General features: G+C 42.6%; 1 protein-coding gene across 2 annotated transcripts in view; it reads right to left on the bottom strand.

The window, feature by feature from the left end:
* smg1 (SMG1 nonsense mediated mRNA decay associated PI3K related kinase) overlaps positions 1-13,056 on the bottom strand; it is a 144,463-nt gene that overhangs the window by 43,860 nt on the left and 87,547 nt on the right. For both annotated transcript variants that reach the window (XM_070980185.1, XM_070980186.1), the window contains exons 38-47: positions 9,978-10,132; positions 7,945-8,167; positions 7,557-7,803; positions 6,463-6,692; positions 6,018-6,263; positions 5,674-5,812; positions 5,367-5,476; positions 4,987-5,205; positions 4,220-4,413; positions 11-183 (exon numbers count right to left, since the gene is read on the bottom strand). In XM_070980185.1, coding sequence (XP_070836286.1) covers positions 11-183; positions 4,220-4,413; positions 4,987-5,205; positions 5,367-5,476; positions 5,674-5,812; positions 6,018-6,263; positions 6,463-6,692; positions 7,557-7,803; positions 7,945-8,167; positions 9,978-10,132 — 1,936 coding nt within the window. The remainder of the gene's footprint in view (positions 1-10; positions 184-4,219; positions 4,414-4,986; positions 5,206-5,366; positions 5,477-5,673; positions 5,813-6,017; positions 6,264-6,462; positions 6,693-7,556; positions 7,804-7,944; positions 8,168-9,977; positions 10,133-13,056) is intronic.

Here is a 13,056-nt window from a genome sequence, read left to right on the forward strand (position 1 = left end):
TCGGACTAACCAAGATCTATGGGGCTGTTGATGTCTTGCAGCAAGCTGGCCAGTTGGGTGGCCTCCAGGTTGGAGAATGCTGCCTGGTACTGGGAGATCCACTGCTCCAGGTCAGCCAGCTTGCTCTGAATGGCCTCCTGCACTGTCCGCTGCCGCGACTGCAGCTGGGTGTGTTCAGAATACCTGTGACGAGGAGGGCTTGAGATTAAGCTTTCAAAATCTGGTGCGACATATTAATGCATAGTGTATTTATATGAGCCATCTGCTGGGCTCCTCCCTGCATACAAAGAGAGAAAATCTGGAACTCAATAACTGTGGAAAAGCTCAAGAAGTTGCAGTGAGGTTTCCAAGAAACTGAATGGTGATTTAATCATTTAATTTGAAACCAAATTATCACTAAACTTTTTAATTTACACTTTTTCCAAATAAGATAATGGTATGTGAGCAGCATGTTTATTTATTTTGCCAAGATTACACTGCTGGGATGATATGAAAATACAAATGTTACAATACACATCAACAACAAAAACCTAAAAAATTAATTGATCAAAATTAAACACTTGAGAATGTGTCCCAGGGTCACATTTATGCCTTTTGAATTGGTTTAAATCAACACCTCTCTCTCATACATACTCATTTTGACATCGGTAACACAGCAATCTGCAAATTAAACCTGGCACACACTAAGGAGTTACTTGACCTCGGCCTACTCCGGCGGCCCATTTCAACAACCACCACCAACAACCACCTCCACTACTGCGGCGCACACGCAGAGGAAGCGCTGCAGGCGGTGCAAGGGGGAGGAAGCGGGGAAAGCACGGGGGTATCCCGGCCAGGCTAGTGGCAAATCCACAAAAGCTGGTTATACCATCTATCGTACTCGCCAATGTATGCTCCTTGGACAACAAACTGAACTATATACACCTTCTGAGATCGACCCAGCAGACTGTGAAAGAGTGCTATGTTTTCGTTTTTACGGAAACATGGCTCAATAACAGCATACCGGACTCCGCCATCCAGCTGGACCGGCTAACATGCTACTGAGCAGACAGAGCCCTCTTTGAAGGAGGTAAGACCCACGGCGGCGGGGTCTGTGTTTATATCAGGGATGCTTGGTGTCAAGACGCTGTGGTGATTTGTAGACACTGTTCACCCCTCGTGGACTTTATGATCATCAAGTGCCGGCTTCTGTTAATGCCCTGTATATATAGCAGCATTGACAATAAAGTTGACTTGACTTGACTCATTCAGCAACAGACTGATCACTGCACCACAGAGTGACAGAATTTATTTTATTTTATTTTATATTAGAAATAAGTATCTACATTTGCTCCTTCTAATTCTTAAATATGTTACCTCTCCTGTTTTTCATTTTTATTCAGGGGCTTTTTGTAACAAAAGAATTTCCATTTCCATTTGATAACCATTGTTCATACCACTACAATATTTTCTGTCCTGCAGGCTAACAGATACCAGATGTCACTGATAGCTAGAACAGGAGGGGGTTGGACTTATGTAAATGAGATGCAATGAGCAACACTGTCTTACCTGGCTCCCCTGGTAGGTGAGAATCTTTTAGGCTGGATTTCTCACTAAACTAGTTTGAGGAGTGCCTACATTCAAATGGCCACATCTTCAAATATTTTCAGATTTACATGTGCTAGCTTAGAAACTACACTTTCAGAATCTGTAAATAACTCAAATGCCCCCTGGGAGACTTGTGGCTGTTCTTAACACAGACACACGCACACAAATATACAGTGGCATTCAAATACTGGATACCCCTGGTAATAATTTCTGTTACCAAACATAGCTAAGCAAGTAAAGATGACCCGATTTCCAAATGGTATAAAGTTAAAGATGACACATTTCTTTCATGTCCATAATTAAAGTTTCGTATTTGCAAAGTTAACAATTTGTGTGTCATAAAAGTTGTTTTACACAAAATTCTGCTGTCATATATGTGAGTCTGTGAAATTGGGTTCGGGTTACGATTGTTTTTATAGGAGTATGAGTCTAAAAGCTGTGAGTGCAAAGTCTTGAGAATACAACTCATTTTTCTACAACTACGAAGTCTTCACTGTGAATACAAATTCAAGTTTACGGGTACGACTCAAAAAGTGCTGAAATGACGTCACTGAGGTCACAGTCAAGTCGCAGGGGAAAGTAATCGATCGGCGATTCCTCCAACTGCGCATGCCCCAGATGCAAACATGCAGGGCAACGCCACCCGACCCGGAGAGACTTCACAGGTAATGTCAATAATAACGTGCATAGCTATTATTGATTTCATAAAATCGAACCATTTATACAATATACATTTCTTGGACTCACATACTTATTGCTTTAGCTTGCAAGCTAAAGATATTTAAATGCCGATGAAGCTAGCTTAGTTCCTGATTCCATCTTTTACAGTTTTAAAATACCAAAAAATAACGAAGGGCCCAAAGCAGGTCAGCTAAGAGTCTTTCAGTTCTTGTTTGTGGGATTTTGGCACATTCTTCCTTTCAAAAGACTTCTACGTCTGGGACTGTGACGACAAAACCTACAGCTTACGCCTCTTGAGGTAGTCCTTTGTGGATTTTGAGGTGTCAGGGGGTTGTGGCTCAGGAGGTCGATCCCTGGCCTCGGCACTCCACATGCTGAAGTATCCTTGGGCAGTCTGAGGCTGAATTTTGTGGTTAGGACACACTTTTCCTCTCTAGCAATCCATTGAGCAGTTCTCTCAGAAAGTTTTCTTGGTTTCAGACCTTGGCTTGACCTCCACTGTTCCTGTCGACTGCCATTTCTTAATTACATTATAAACTGAGGAAACAACTACCTGAAAACACTTTGCTATCTTCTCATAGCCTTTTCCTGATAGTGGGCATCAGTCATTTGAGTTTTCAAAGTGCTAGAACGCTGCTTAAAGGCCATGGCTGCTGATTGCTGGGTCAAGGTTTGAGAGCCAAGTATTTATAAAACTCTAAAATTTGCATCACCTGGCTTTTCCTGATAATGATTGTGATCAAGCCATAGCACTATCAATTCAGGTAAGAGAGGTCAAATCTCTTGGGGTACCCAAACTCTGCAGAGTCCCCCTTGCCCCCCCTTACCTTTTTTTCACTCTGAAATTATACAAAACAAAAATATTGCACCAATCTTGCTTAAAATGTTGAAAAGAACGTTTAATTTTTTACATTATGCCTTTTGGAGAGCAGTCCACAATCTACTCACTTAACTATTTACAGTAACAGAAATTTTAACATGGGATGCCTAAACTTGCCATGCCACTGTGTAGTATAATTTTCTAACAAAGATATATGATGCTAAAGAGATGTCATGTGGCAATGCTTTATGATAAATCATGTGTTGTGTATTAGACTAAGGAAGTCCATTAGTACGTCGTGCGTTCTGTTTTAGATTAAAGAAAGGACATTAGTACGACAGAGAAGTACATGAGTTAATGAGGATGAAATGGCTGTCATGAACTAACTGTCCATGTACCCTCACTGTGTTTTTGTGTTATGAACTATGACCTTGTAACCTCATTGTGATCTTGATGTAATCCTATGTGCACATGTATAAAACTATCATTTTTAAAAAATATCATAGTCAGCAACAGCAAGAAATAATGGTCTCTGGAACTAGTAATAACTTTGACAAAACTGGAAAGCAAGACCAAGGAAGAAAAATACTGGTGTAATCTGTCTGTAGGAGATTATTAAATAAAAAGAAAATATGACCCAAGGATGTCCTAGTAATTAGGGAGCATCTGGAAAGGGAAATGTAATAAGACACTGAAAAAGCAATCTGCTAATATATATTGAGAAATTACCTAATGGTGTATTAAGATTAAGACTCATACAATGATTAGAGGATGGACAATAGGCGTGGACAAGTACAGTCTCAACAGTATAAAAGCAGACACACCAGCCATTTTAGATCAGAGCTCTATCTTGTGTGCATGTTGAACAACTCTCCTTTATTGTCAACATAAAAGTCTTTGCTACCCAGAACTCTGACTCCTGCTGATGATTTCAGTGAACACCAATGAGAAGATTTTCTTGAACAATTGAGCACAGCTAAAAACTTAGAATTGCTGGTCCATGTGGCTTGGGGTCTCGGTTCCAATACACCACAACTGTACATACACACACGTGTGTGTGCGTGTGTGTGTGTTTATACATATTTAAATGGACATGGATGTGGACTAAATGAGTACTGTGCTGTCACAGACCTTTGCTCCAGGGTGAGGATGTGATGGTCCGGATGGTTCTCTGCTCCCTCCAGGAAAGCCATCTCCTCCTCAAGTTTGGCTTGTAGTTTCTCCCCTTGGCAGAGCACCTCCTGCAGGACCAAGTACTCCTCCACAGACTCTTCCACTTGTGGCAGGACTGCCAGCATCTCGTCACGATTCTTAAACCAGTTCACCTGCACGAAGTCCACATAGTACACCAATCACTCAAAAATCTCAAATGCTTTGCTTCATCTGTATGTGGTACTTTAATCAACCTTGGGTTCCCTGAGGTTTTGTAAGTAGAAATTTTATTTCCCAGAGTTTAACCATAACCTTGGCCTGACCTCTGGTCTCCAGTCTATATCTTGCAGCCGTCTTGCCTCCACTAGAGCTCTTCATCAAAAAAGAAGACATTCATTGTCTCCTCCTGAATTTAATTTTAGTCAGATTAATGAATCCTCTGAATCACCATTTTGACCAGGGTTGCCAAAACTTTCTCCCTTGGAGAGCAAAAACTCAAACTTAATGGTGGGCCAGAGGCCAAAACCAAACCCCTGATGTATTGCCCACATGCCCAACTTTTAGAGATTTAGAAAATACCCACAAATTTCTTGAAAACTTCTCCACTAACTTACTGAAATAAAAACAAATAAATAAAAGATTAAATAAGATTAGATGTTAGAGAAGCTCAGAAAAGAATGTCTTTCACAGCACAGGTGCACAACACTGGCGAATGTAACACTTAATAACTAATGAGATGGGCCAACCTTAATCTCAGCCACCCTGGAGGAGAAGAGAGAGCGTGTGATGTCTCTCTCCATCTCCCTCTTGCTCTGCTTGCTGTCAGCCTGTTGGCCTCCTCCTCCATATACTGCTCCAGCAAAGCCCACCTCACCCCCAGCAGTCCAGTCAACCAGGGGATCATAGACAAAGGCCTCCAGCAGGGTCAGTAGGGTCTCTCGGCCCCGACGCATCATCTGAACCACCTGAAATGACACAACTGATTTCAGCATTTACTCAGCAGCAACTATCTGCAAAACACAGCAAATATTTTCATTAGAGATCAAGATTTGAATTGTAAGTAGAGTGTATACACAATTCAGTGTGAAAGTGATAGGGTCTAACTAGTGTGTGATATGACAGGAACCTGTTCACAGGATAGCCTGAAGATGCCCTCAACCCCAGTGACTCCCAGAGCAGTCTCAATGTTGTGGGTCATCCTGAATGGGACTTTCTCTGGCACCCGCAGGCTCTTCCCTTGACACAGACACACAGTTCATAATTGAGTACATTTTATGACATGCTACACACATCACTTTAATCAGCAAATGAAGATAGACATATAATCACATAAAACAAAGCAGAGTCTACATGTTGGGCATGAAGCAGTTCTTAATGTCATTCCGATTAAACTGAATCAAAACACATAGTCAAGTAAAAAAGTTGAAACTGACCTTTTTCAAAGCATACATTGTAGTCAATGTGCACCACTTCTCCAGTGGTCATGTCAATCAACACATTATCAAGGTGACGGTCACCAAGGCCAATGATGTATCCCACCATCGACATGACAGCGGTTGATCTGGCGTATGACTGCAAAATCAAAGAAAAAGAATAACAGACTGAACTTTCATCATTGATGTCATTTCCGAACATCCCATACCACTGTTCTTTTAATAGTGATCAATGAAATGAAAAGCTATAGTCACGTTTAACAAACAGTTAAGGAAATTGTTTTAGTCACATCACACATTATCCATCCATTCATCATTTTTAAATCACAAGCAGCCATGGTTACCTGAGTGACCCTCCACCACTCGTTTGGTGTGGTGCAAGAACACCATAGCTCCTTGGCCAGCAAGTTGGAAGGTGTAGCCTCCATTAACTCTTTTAGCACCTCCTTCATAACGCTGAGTGGCCAGTCTCGTCGTGTCACATCTAGACTGAGGCCCACTGCCTTCAGAGCTGGCCCGATGCGGCTGTAGTACAGCTCACTAGGGCGGGGTACTGGAGGCACTGGTTGCTGCTGGTATGAGTCTTGGGCCTGGTCAGGACAAAAAAACTTGTCAGTTTAGCTCTGATGAAAACTATCGCTACTGCAATGGCCCAGATCATGGGGTTCAATGGGAAAGGTAGTCAGAAAACGGCCTGGTGCAGTTTTGGTAAACAAATTCTTGCTGTTCACGTGATCCAATGCATGTCTACTGACTTCTTTTCAGTGCAGCACAGTATTGGTGAGTTACCTTTTGAGTCTGCAGCACAACCTCCCTCTGTTGCCAACGCTTGTAGAGGCCAAACAGTGGTGTGGCTCCATCCACCCACTGGATGAGTCCGGATCGGGTTCCTAGGGGCGTGACAGAGTAGTGGCGGGCATGGAAGTGAGGCTGCTCCTGCTGGTTTATCTTGGTGAACATGGTGTTGACAATTGACAAAAACTGCATGATGCGCTCATCCAAATGCAAATCCTCCAGACCTGAGAGAGACAAGATTTTATTCACTACTTCAGCACTACTGACATTCTTCACTGGTCCACAGATGTCACTGAACATTTTTATTAAAACTACTTTGGACTGTTAACAAAAACTGTTGACAGTGAGGTCCATGGAGTATCTATAGCAACAATGTTTTTGGAAAGAGGACTCAAAACCTGAACAAATAAAACCAAACCTGTCTGCAAATTCAGAAACTACTTGAGATTTTTTTTCAAAAGAAAACAAACTTCTAGTCTTTTTTGCATTGTTATTTCTTTTCATTCAGTGTCTCTGCTTCACAAGTGCTACATTATACCACTATATTTTTATTCCTACAGGTACAACTGTATTGCCTGTTCTGAAAGGGATTACAATATCTATGCCAGATACATTTCCGATGTAAGTTTTCATTTATAGATCAGTATCAGATTTGATCCATCATATATCATTGCTGCCAACACTCAGTAAATGTGTTCTTTCATTTAGTTTGTGATTTGAGCTAAGGTGGGAATTCACTATTTCCTCACTGCACACGAGACTATGCCATATGGTTGCTAGATCTACATTACATTCACTGTAACAGAGAAGAAGTAAGAAGTAAAAATGGTTTTGCTAGATGTATGCCACTTTTTTTTTTTTTGAACAATCATGCTTTCTTCATTGACCACTAAAGCGGGATAACTATATTTTTGAGGAGGCACACATCAGAGTCAGTATAGTGTCTGTGAACTTCAAAATGTAGCATCAGAGCCTATGCACATAGTTAACATCTTTGAGAACATAGTAGTATAGTATTTTCATTCTATCTTTATATGTGACAGAATTTATTTCCAACACATATTCACTGCTGTGGACTGGTCTCCTACCTTTAAAAAGGTACGGGTAGTTGCATCCATCTGAACCCAAGAAGAAGAGCTTCTTTGGCTTGGTCTTGGTGGGCAGGATGGTGATGGTGTTGCCTACACTCTGTATGGTGACAGCATCTGACGCTGACACCTCACCTGGCAGGGCCATCTCTGTTGTAGTCATAGAGACCAGGCGAGGACTGATCTCATTCAGATGAAGCAGATAGCTGGCTCGTTTCTGAGCACGCTGCTGCAGACTCATCATGATCTAACCAACACACAAAGCACTTGCTCAAGCTTGCAAAAAGTTTTTGTTTTATAAAATGAATAATGATTGTACTGATGTATATAATGTAAACATGTGCATAGCTATTAAAAAGCCTACATCCATGCACCAACACTCACAAACCTGTCTGAAGGGGAGCCAGCTGCTGGCCGGGTTGGCGGGGTTGGCAGGGTTTCTTAGCCGCTCCAGGGCAGAGATGACTGCATTACCGTAGGTCTGCTGGAACCACGTTTCATGTGGAGTCTCTGCTGGAGCTGCTGTTATGCTGCATACATGATCCAGGGCAAAAACCACGGGACGCATCAGAGCAGAGTGCTTCTCACGCATAATGGCAATCTTTTCATCCCTGCAGCAAAGCAAAGAGTGTAACTAGACTTGCAAGCAAGCAGGACAGGACCAAGCATCGAGAACAATTTGAACCCAGAAGCACACTGAGGCTCACTGTCAAGGCAATCGTGATTAAATACAGCTTTAACAGGTGGTTTAATAGAGGTTTGTATGACTCCACCATGTACAGTGGCGCTTTCATGAAGTAGCTCTCCACCATTGTATTGAGTACAAACATCAAGGAAAAATGACCAAATCTGCAAAAGCTGAGTAAACCAAAAAAATCTGGCAGGCATCATACCCCGCCTCCCCAGGAGTATGAAGATGAGTGGAGGACAGAACAAAACCATGTCATAGCTGGAATGCAACACAGCCATGCCCAGTGGAAACTGTTGGATTATTTGGCAGATCTTGACCCCATCCTTGCTTATGAACAACTGAGTCTTTCTAGAATGCCTCTGATACCCAATCAAGATACTATATATGACCTGTTACCAGTTAGCCTGTTTTCCTGTGGTTTTTGAGCATTCCACAACTTTCAGTCATTTGTTGTTTGTCCAGATTGACTGATAGAGAGCTTCATCACATGGTGCAAGGACAAACAACTGAAGCTCAGTATCAGCAAAAACACTGAGTTTGGGGTGAATTGCAATGCTTCAAATATAGATTTTTCTGCAAAGAAGCTATGAATTGTAAAATGTGAATGCTTCACACACATCTTTAAGCCAGCACCACAGAAGATCTAAACAACTGTCACAGTTTCAAGGTGGGCACCCAAGACTAGTGTCACTAATTCAGTATCTGACCAAATGTGAAATGGTCACAATCTGCCCTTCTGTCACTGTTACAGTGTTGAATAATGGCCAGAAAAGTGTTTTGGGGTTGACCTATTACCGTTTGGATATAAAATGCTATCACTTTGTCATTTTATCCTTTTAGACATTCCAAAAATATGTTTTGTGAGGTTACAATGACCTCTCAAATTCATGTTGACAAATATGAGGTCACAGTGGCATTGACCTTTGACTACTAATCAAGTTGATCTTTGAGTGGAAGTGAAAATTTGAGGAGAATTTGAATACACCGTCTCTAAGATATCGCATTCATGATACTGGGACCTATGTACACATGTACATAATGCTTCCAGGCACAGTTGTCACTGGCGCAGAGGCATAAAAACGGAACATAGAGTAGCAAAGCACAAGCTACCATTGTGCCACTACAGGTACTGAACTGTCTGGCATGCAGTCAGAAACATTAGCCATTTGGCTAACAAGAACAATACACTCCATGTGATTGATATTGGGAACTGATAAAACTGTTACTGAACTCTGAACAGCAGAAAATGGTGGTGTGAGACTGTGGATATTAATAAATACTTAATATTAAACAATTTCATATGATTACAACAAAAAAATATTACATCATATTATGATCACACAATTAGATGGGACCATTACGAAGATAAAGAATGTATATTTACAACAATGCCCAGTAGAGATTTGAATACGGCCCCCCACAGATAAAAGGGAAAAAAAACTGCAGAGCATTCTGAAAACAATTTTCTCCTGCAAAGAGCTGTGTTTATTTTACTAGAGGAAAAAAACAGGGAGCTCTGCTTGTTCTATCAATGCCTAAGTAAGCTCCAGACAATCTTGTCTGAGTTGGGGAATCAAATCCAGACAGATTTGTGTTTTTGCATATTTTGCAAATTTGCAGGGGACAAAAAAAGAAGAAATGGCAGTGGTTTAAACCAGGAAATGCTGTTCCCTGTAAGGTACACATGCATACAAAGTATGTAAATGCATCAAGCAAAGTTAGTGAGTCACCTGCGCAGTGTGTTGTTGTTCTGCACTCTCTTGACCTCGTCTTCCAGCTGCTGGATCCTACGCAGGACATGCATGTGTTGCTGTTGTAACACACCCAGCCACAGTTCATCCCACAATAAGGTCACTCTGCGCAGCTCACCCACTAGCTGTTGGACCTGGTCAACACACAGGACTGGTAAGCAGCTTTTCAAGACTACAGCATGAATCTGATTTAAAGGCCCTACATGTGGCCAGAGTTGACAGTTTTTAGTCCTATTCTGTGTGTGTGTGTGTGTGTGTGTGTGTGTGTGTGTGTGTGTGTGTATTCTGAAAGAGGTCTTAAATGTGCATTGTTGAGCTCTGTCAAAGGAGAATTTCTATTTGTGACATAGTTTTGCATTCTAAATATAACAGCAGGACTTAAAGCTAGAGTAAGTACCATATGCATTTTTGCCTGTGAATATTCTCATTCATCAAGGTTATTGTAAGCTTCTGGGCATTTAAACATTCGCAACTGGACTTTGTCAGTTTGTCTTGGAAGACATTTCGCCTCTCATCCGAGCAGGCTTCATCAGTTCATGCGCACCAGACTAGATAGGACAGCTCTAGTCTAATGAAATGGTGTAAGGTTCAAGTATCAATGAAGCCGGAAGAAACCAGTCAGTTAACTAGACTACAAGCATGTCTTCATGACATAAAGACCTGGATGACCTGCAATTTTCTGATGCTAAACTCAGACAAAACTGAAGTTATAATAGCAGGCGCTAAACATCTTAGAAAGTCACTTTCTGATGACATAGCAGCTATGGATGGCATTGCGCTGGCCTCCGGCACCACTGTAAAGAATCATCTTTGACCAAGACATGTCCTTTCACTCCCATGTAAAACAAATTTCAAGGACTGCCTTTTTTCACCTACGTAATATTGTAAAAATCAGGCATATTTTGTCTCAAAATGATGCAGAAAAACTAGTCCATGCATTCGTAACTTCCAGGCTGGATTTTTGTAATTCTTTACTATCGGGCTGCCCAAATTTGTTGCTGAATATTCTCCAGTTGCTCCAGAACGCTGCAGCACGTGTTCTGACAAAAACCAGGAAGAGAGATCATATTTCTCCAATACTAGCCACTCTGCACTGGCTCCCTGTAAAGTTTAGAATAGAGTTTAAAATTCTCCTCCTTACTTTCAAAGCCATAAATGGCCAGGCACCTTCTTATCTTAAAGAGCTCATAGTACCTTATTGCCCCACTCAAACGCCGCGTTCCCAGAATGCAGGTCTACTTATGGTTCCTAAAGTCTCAAAAAGCAGAACAGGAGTCAAAGCATTTAGCTATCAAGCTCCTCTCCGAGGAACCATCTTCCAGTCTTTGTCCGGGAGGCAGACACTGTCTCTCCATTTAAGAGTAGGCTTAAAACTCTCCTTTTTGATAAAGCTTATAATAAGGGCTGGCTCAGGCTTGTCCTGGACCAGCCCCTAGTTATGCTGCTATAGGATTAGACTGTCGGGGGACCTCCAAAGATACACCGAGCTCCTCTGTCCTTCTGTCCCTCTCCATCTGCACGCTTTCATGTCCTACCACGGCGTGTTACTAACTTAGCTCCTTCCCCGGAGTCTCTGTGCTTGGTCGTCTTGCAGGTTACACAGTGGCAGAATCTGGATTGTGGACTTCAGCTGCGTCTCCTGCCTTGGCCCTGCCTGACATCCACTGCAACTGCTACTGCTATTATTACATCCACTGTCACTGTTACTGTGATTGCATGTCTGTCTCTCTCTCTCTCTAACTGCATTTCTGTCTGTCTGTCTCTGTCTGTCTCACTCTCCCTCTCTTGATCTCCCTCTCTCACCCAACCAGTCGAGGCAGTTGGTCGCCCACCCAGAGTCTGGTTCTGCCCGAGGTTTCTGCCTGTTAAAAGGAAGTTTTTCCTCGCCACTGTCGCCAAGTGCTTGCTCATGGGGGAATTGTTGGTTCTCTGTAGATAAAAGAGCTTGGTCTGTACCAGCTCTATATGGAAAGTGTCCTGAGACAACTTCTGTTGTGATTTGGCGCTATACAAATAAATTGAATTGAATTGAAGTATTTATCCTCTGAGTGAGGCCAACCCCCAAAACCAAGGATGGTATCACTCTATTGTGAGGCAAACGATCCCCCATTAAGGCGGGGTAGGGTGCAACCCATAGGTGTCAACGACAGTCGTCTGCCTCATTAGTGTCCCATTCTTGTCATTGGGAGGCTCCTTGAGCCACGTAGGCTCCTTGAGCCAAGAACCTAACACCATTTCATTAGACTAGAGCTGTCCTATCTAGTCTAGTGCGCATGAACTGATGAAGCCTGCTCGGGTGAGAGGCAAAACGTCTTCCATATGCATTTTTGTTGTATTTACAGTGTATTCGACAAACTTTAGCTCCCCCGAGAGATCGCCAGGACAGCCAGACTGAACGACCCAACTTGCCGATCGGAAGCAACCTTCAGTGGTGTCGAGACTGTAAACAAAGGAGAGGGAAGTGTGGAGGTCTACAGACTAAGCTACGGCTAACCCCGCACAGTCTCCTGCTACCCAGTATCTTCGTCGCCAATGTTCGGTCTTTGGTGAACAAAATGGACGATCTACGATTTCAGATCACATCACAGAGAATGTTTATGGATTGCAACATCATGATTTTCGCTGAAACATGGCTTAACAATAGTACCACTGCCACTATCAGCTAAAAAAGCACCAGCAATGCCTCCCTCTCTGACGAGCTCAACAATGTCTATGCATGCTTTGACAGGGACAACAAAAAAACAACCATCAAAACTGCTCCCTACCCAGCATGATCAGCCCCTCACACTCTCCACTTACGGTGTGCGAGCTGCACTCAGCAGGGTGAATGTCCATAAGGCTGTTTGCCCTGATGGCATACCCTGCCGCGTGCCCAAGGCCTGTGCAGAACAGCCAGCTGTTGTCTTCACTGACATCTTCAACCTGTCACTGGTACCAAAGCAGTCAGCTGCAGAGGGCCTTAATGACTTCTGCCCCATCGCACTCACCCTCATCATCACCAAGTGCTACGAGAAGCTGGTCTGGCCCACCTCAAATGCTGTCTTTCCCCCACACTGGA

The sequence above is a fragment of the Chaetodon trifascialis genome, chromosome 15 (assembly GCF_039877785.1).
Source record: "Chaetodon trifascialis isolate fChaTrf1 chromosome 15, fChaTrf1.hap1, whole genome shotgun sequence".
NCBI classification, from domain to species: domain Eukaryota; kingdom Metazoa; phylum Chordata; class Actinopteri; order Chaetodontiformes; family Chaetodontidae; genus Chaetodon; species Chaetodon trifascialis.